The following is a 6258-nucleotide window of genomic DNA, read 5'->3' on the forward strand; positions in this document are numbered from 1 at the left end:
AGGTTTATCCTCTCATTAGCTGATGTGGATCCAATGCTCATGATGGAAGATGAGAGCCTTGTGTGGGCGAGTAGTGATGTAGTCATTGTGCTTCAGCATCTAAACGAGAACATACCTTTGAGGTGAGCAAAACACAAGAACAATAAAAGTATAAAACAATGATAAACCTGCTACTCTTTTCATCATATTGATATTAATTTCTTGTTTCTGCAGTTATGTTTCTGAAACAGAGAGGCAGCACGCTGTTCCAGCACAGGTACAGCGGCACATACTTGCTGGCATAGCTTCTGCTTTAGGCGGTGTAAGTGCACCGTATGAAAAGACCTCTCACGCGCATGAAAGACCTATCACCAATTGGCTTTGGGCAGCTGGTTGTCACCCGTTTGGACCATTCTCAAACGTCTCCCTGATCAGTCAAATGCTTCAAGATGTTGCACTGGTGAGCCTGAGTCCAACATAATGATTTCTGAATATATATTTGCATTGAAACCCTTCTGAATCTCGTGAGATATTTGTATGTTAAATCCGCAGAGGAATACTATTTATGCACGGGTTGATTCTGCTCTACGCAAAATCCGTGAAACCTCAGAGGTCAGCCAACTGAAACTTTTAAATTATTTTAGTCTCCTCCGCAGAGAATGCATCAATTGTGGTTGGTGTATTAATGTGCAGGCAGTACAAAACTTTGCATCTGAATACCTCAAGACTCCACTTGGAGAGCCCGTGAAAGATAAAAAGAACAAAACCAAAACGGAGCTATGGGTGGAGAAGTTCTACAAAAAGACAACCACATTGCCGGAGCCTTTCCCACACGAGCTAGTTGAAAGAGTGGAGAAATATCTAGACGTAAGTGATGAACACTCCACGATTTCAGTTTTCTTACCAGAATGGGATTATATTCTTACACTCTGTTTTTTTGTGTCTATTTCTTATAACAACAGACTGTAGAAGAACAACTGGTGGATCTATCTTCTTTGTTATACGACCACAAGCTATACGATGCACATCTCAACAGCTCAGAGATTCTTCAGACCACCATGTTTACACAACAGTAAGTTTTAAAACCTTTTATTTTCTTTCCTTTTCTGTTTACTAAACAAAATGTAACATTACAGAATAAACGTGGTTGCAGGTACGTAGAACATGTATTGGAAACAGAAAGGGAGAACATGAGATGCTGTAAGATAGAGTACAAATACACAGTTGGAGTAAAGTCTTATCAAACGTTGGTGTACGGAGGAATACTTGTAGCTGGTTTTCTCGTATATTTTCTTGTCATTTTCTTCTCTTCTCCTCCTTCTCGCTAACTTATTTACTCGGTCTCATAGATTCTGTAAGTGTAACAGTTTCTTGTTGAAGAGATGTATTTTTATAAGATACTAACTTCTTGGCTACTTAAATAAATTTTGTTTATCTTAATATCTTATTGACTTGACTAATTCGCATCGCACTAATTCAACTTATGAAAATAATTTCTCTAAAAGCTATATTAGTTTTATACAGTTTTAGATGCATAAAATTAATCCACCATTCACCGTGTTAAGAGTATGCAAGGTTTTTCTTATTTTGTGTTTACAACTTTTTAGTATGTTAGCATTGGGAACATTTACTTCCATTAGCAAATATATTTTCTTAAACAATCTACTGATTCAAGTATCAATGTTAGCCTAACATTGTTAGGTTAGAGCAAAAACTCGAAGTCCAAACCTCAACCGAAAAATTCAATCATGATTTAAACACATTAGTGATAAATATTTGAATGGGGACTGTGACTTGGTGATTTGGGTTTGGTTCGGATAATATTCGAAAACCTGTTGACATATGTAATTTCTATTAATTTTCCTATTTTTTCCCCTTCCCATCATTTGAAAGTTAAAACAAAAATCAAACTATATTAAGCTAAATAATTAAATTGTATAAAAATACAACAAATTAGTATTTTAGATACATATCTTCCTACATTTTTTCTTTGTTTTCTTTTTTCATCATCTCAAGTGAAAAATTTCAAAATTATCTTATGCTAAATAAGTAAATTGTCACCTAAATTTTTTATTATACGAAAAATGAAAGGGATTGTTTAAATGAGGAGGGGCATGTTTCCAACAAAATTATTAGGCCCTGTTCGTTTCTCCGTTCAGATGATTCATTTGAATGGAGATGAAAACTGATGTTCGTTTCTGACAATTTAACGGAGCAGTTAGATGAAGCAGTTAAATGATTTTTATCAAACTCATCCAAAAACTTTGAAAAATCTGGCTGACTCTGATCGATGCATTCAACTGGAACTGATTCAGTCAAAAACGTAAAATGACTAAAATATCCTTATCTAACTTAAACAATTACCTTAAAAATCATCCTCTTCGTACATTACAAACTCCGAAGACGAGAAATAGCCATCGCCGGATTTCTTTGCCGGATATCTTGCCGGATCTCTTTGCCAGATATCTCGCCGTATATAGCTCACCGGATCTATCGCCGGTTCTATTCGCCGGAGTATAACAGGTTTGTTTTAGTTCCTCCCTCTCTCGCTTTCTCACTCTTGCCGGAGTATGACAGATTTGTAAAACATGGGCATTTTAATAATTTTTCTAATTAAATCTATCTAGATGATAATGTAAATAAATCAAACAAACACATTTCTATTGAGATGAATCACCCAAATTAACCATTTTTTTCATTGTTCGTTGGATCATTTGATATTTAGATGAATCATTTGGATATATGATTTGAATGGATCATTAGGATGGGAATACTAAATGGTGAAACGAACAGGGCCTTAATTGCATCATTATAAACTTCATTGATCAAATACCAATTAGAAGAATAATGTAATTTTGTAACTCCAATAAGCCAACATGAAGATTTGTGGATAAAATTTTTCCAAAGATCATTTGTATTCTACAAGCATCTTCTCAATTATCCAAACAATAACGTCTTGTTCTTATCCAAAATCATGGATTTGATTTGGTAACTTAATATTATAACATTATAATTCTCTTATGTTTATGTTAAATTTTAAAACATTACATTAACAAAGGAACAAATTATCATTTACCTTTTGTTTCGTTAATAAAAAATTTCAAACCTCATCCCAAAATTTGAATTTAAACTGAAAAATTTAATCAGTTTATCTATTTTAATGTAATTGTCACTACTTATAGTGTTATGCATAAAATTATTATAATAAAATTCAATTAGTTTATACATTTATTATAGCCAGGTTAGGATTTCTGACTATGTAAATATGTATGCGATTTTTTAGCAAATTTTGTGCATATGTTATGAAAAAATAGAGCATTTTTGTGGTTGTTTTCGATATGTGTATCATTTGCATGTTAATTGTTCAGGTGTCTTAGGAATTAAATACTTACTCGGAAGATTTGCAAACTATGTAACTCCTCTTTTTCATGTTAATCTGCCCATTCATGTTTTGTGTGTCTATTGAAATTAAAGTTAGTCGATTCTTCTTACTTTTTTTGTTTTCTTGCTGTGGCGCGATCTCTTCACATATCACTCGATTGAATCCAATTTTTGTGTTGTTCCCTCATGTTTTGCTCCTATTCTGTTTCTGTTTTGATCGTTGAAACTCGGATGCAAGCGTAATTTGATGTTTTGAATTTAACACAGACTTAAGACACATGATCTTTAAGGGTCTCTTCCCAAGGAGCTTGTAGGGCTTCCATTTCTACAAAAGATGTAAGTCAAATGTAGTGTGGTATAGAACTTTACTTACACTGCCGCTTGTGCGTCTTAGGTCTTAAAAATTGACTTTGTTATTGTTGACTCCTTTATAGAAATCTCGCTAGAAATTACTTGAGTGGTTCTATACCTTCAGAATGGAGAGTCTTACCGCTTGTCAACATGTAAGTTCATATTAACGTGTATATATGTATGAAAATTTTGTGTACTCAACATCTTAGGATGTTGTTGGCCAAATGCAGCACCGTTCTTGGAAACCGCTTAACTGGTCCAATTCGTAATGAGATTGGAAACATTATCACTCTCAAAAGACTTGTGAGTACCACAAACTTTTCGATGTTGTTTGATTGTGTTAATTAAAGTTGGTTCAGTTATTTTTCTTGTATCTAAATAAATTAGTTCAGGGTTTATTTAAAATATGAGTGTTCATTGATCCTTTGTTCGTGGTCAAATACTGAGTGCCCTGCAGTATTAACGCTCTTGATTGACATAGCCATTTCTAATGTATGAGAACTTAAACTTAACTTGTAGATTTATATCACAATGGGATTAGATCAAATTTAGACTTTACTAGTCTTGATTTTTGTTAATACTTGATTGCCTTGCCTCTTACTTTTTATTGAATCCTAAGTACTCTGAACTTTGGGCTTGACATCTAGATTTGGCCGATACATAGCATGCAAAAGTCTTTCGCCCTAATTCAGCGAAACTCCTTTTTGCATATGAAAGTTAGAAATATGTGTTTGGTAACTATCTGAATAGAAGAAACGGTGTCACAATTCATTTAAACTTTCTGATATTCATTTTAGTTTGGATGATAGTTAATTTCTTACATTTTTTCAAATTTGATCATGTTATTCTTTTTATAGTAACTAATTCAGTCCTTGTTCTAGTGTCTTGGAAAATAACATGCTTTATAAACTCTTATCCCAGAGCTTGGGCGACACTCAAACCTTAGACGACTGTAAGCATTTTGTTTTTTTGGATTTCTCTGCTTGTTATGTTCTTTCTATTCACACTAAAACCCTTCTTGTTTGATTTCCTCAGCTTTCTGAGGTCAAACAAATTCAGGGGAAAGATTCCATCTACATTCTCAAAATTGACCAGCATGAGAGTTTTGTAAATATCTCCTTGTTTAAATAAGTTATAAATATTTACCTTGAGATACTAATGTTTATAATTGGTTAGTCAACAGCCGTATAAGTGACAATCAGTTTAGAGGAAACCTTCCAAATTTCATTTAGAACTGGATAGAGCTTGAGAGTCTGTAAGTTCTTTTTTAACAGATTACACTCTTTGTTGTTTTAATTAACTTTTAAAATGCTGAAATGCTAATGATGATGTATGTGTGCCTCAGGGTTCTTTATGAAAGTGGGTTATCTGGGTATATACATGTGTCAATAACTCATCTCATAAAGTTGAAAGATTTGTAAGTAGTCTATATGTGTAGTGTTTATCATATTTATCGAGAATAAGGTTTTGAATGACTCAGCCCAATATAATTTTCAGAATGACTCAGCCCAATATAATTTTCAGAATGAACGCTAAAAACACTCTGCCCTCTCCTATTACTCTCACTTCCTTATTTATACAAAGTTGTATGAAGTTGCATGAGGTTGCATAAGTTGTTGTAGACGTGTCCTATTTTTGAGATTGCGATAGATGAGTAATCCTTTGTTGATTGAAGTCTTTGTCTTGTTATAGTCTTGAAGTCTTCATTTCTTGGTCTTGAAGTCTTGTATTGATAGTTGAGCTGTTGCATAATTGGGTTTTTGTCTTTATCTTGTCTTGAAAATTGGAGTCTTGATGGAGTCGGTGGAAGAGGTTGCTTCTTTCTTCTACAAAATTATATACTAAATATATATGTAGTTATATTACAAGCATGATTTAAAACTATTTAAAAGAGTTGTAGTAGCATACTTTCACGTTTTTTTTTTCCGATAAAGATGTTTTAAAATGGATCGTCGTCTTGCGTATTGTTGTCTTGCATTACATCATCTTCGTCGTCTGAGGAGGATATTTGCATCGCAGTTGTCTCGAGGAGTTTCTTGAGTTTTTCTTTGCCTTTACTTTTCTTGGATCCGGAGGACGAAGTCGTTGATTCTGTAGGACTTGGTGGTTTGCGGGGCGAAGTTTTCGTTTGAATAGGTGGTAATGCTCGGGATATTGTAGCTACGGATTTCTTAATTTGTTGATGTGTCTGGATCCATTTCTCCAAGTTGGATAAAGAGCAGCGGTCGAGGTTGTACTTGTCCCACCATTTGATTCTGAATTCTCGGACTAGTGAATATGGCATCTCCGGTAAGATGGGTAGAAGGTTGTAGTGCCAAGATAGTATCCAGGGTATTCCCATATCTATGTGGAAGGCTATCTTTGGTAGAGGGCCGATGAGTTGGTGCTTTTCGTGTTTAGTGTAGTAGGGTAGTGAAACCTTGGGTATTTGGGGAGGATATATGTCATCTGTTGGGCCAAACCAGTACCACCATTCGTAGAACCATCCTGGTATTGTCTTGGGGCAATGAAAGTCGAAGGAGAGGAACCAGGAGTGATCATAGGTTC

General features: G+C 34.4%; 2 protein-coding genes across 2 annotated transcripts in view; both read left to right on the forward strand.

The window, feature by feature from the left end:
• Nucleotides 1-1394, forward strand: part of LOC109124646 — a 6797-nt gene extending 5403 nt beyond the window's left edge. Inside the window, exons 11-16 of the mRNA XM_010451534.2 lie at nucleotides 3-122; nucleotides 214-439; nucleotides 532-591; nucleotides 673-846; nucleotides 942-1051; nucleotides 1133-1394. Of these exons, the coding sequence (XP_010449836.1) occupies nucleotides 3-122; nucleotides 214-439; nucleotides 532-591; nucleotides 673-846; nucleotides 942-1051; nucleotides 1133-1307 (865 nt within the window). The 3' untranslated portion in view covers nucleotides 1308-1394. The remainder of the gene's footprint in view (nucleotides 1-2; nucleotides 123-213; nucleotides 440-531; nucleotides 592-672; nucleotides 847-941; nucleotides 1052-1132) is intronic.
• Nucleotides 3639-5608, forward strand: LOC104733592 (probable LRR receptor-like serine/threonine-protein kinase At1g53420). The gene is given in 6 exon segments (XM_019233593.1): nucleotides 3639-3670; nucleotides 3795-3863; nucleotides 3942-4014; nucleotides 4593-4663; nucleotides 4747-4818; nucleotides 4888-5608. Coding segments are annotated over 6 exon segments (336 nt in total). The 3' UTR covers nucleotides 4907-5608.

The sequence above is a fragment of the Camelina sativa genome, chromosome 12 (genome assembly GCF_000633955.1).
Source record: "Camelina sativa cultivar DH55 chromosome 12, Cs, whole genome shotgun sequence".
Classification (NCBI taxonomy): domain Eukaryota; kingdom Viridiplantae; phylum Streptophyta; class Magnoliopsida; order Brassicales; family Brassicaceae; genus Camelina; species Camelina sativa.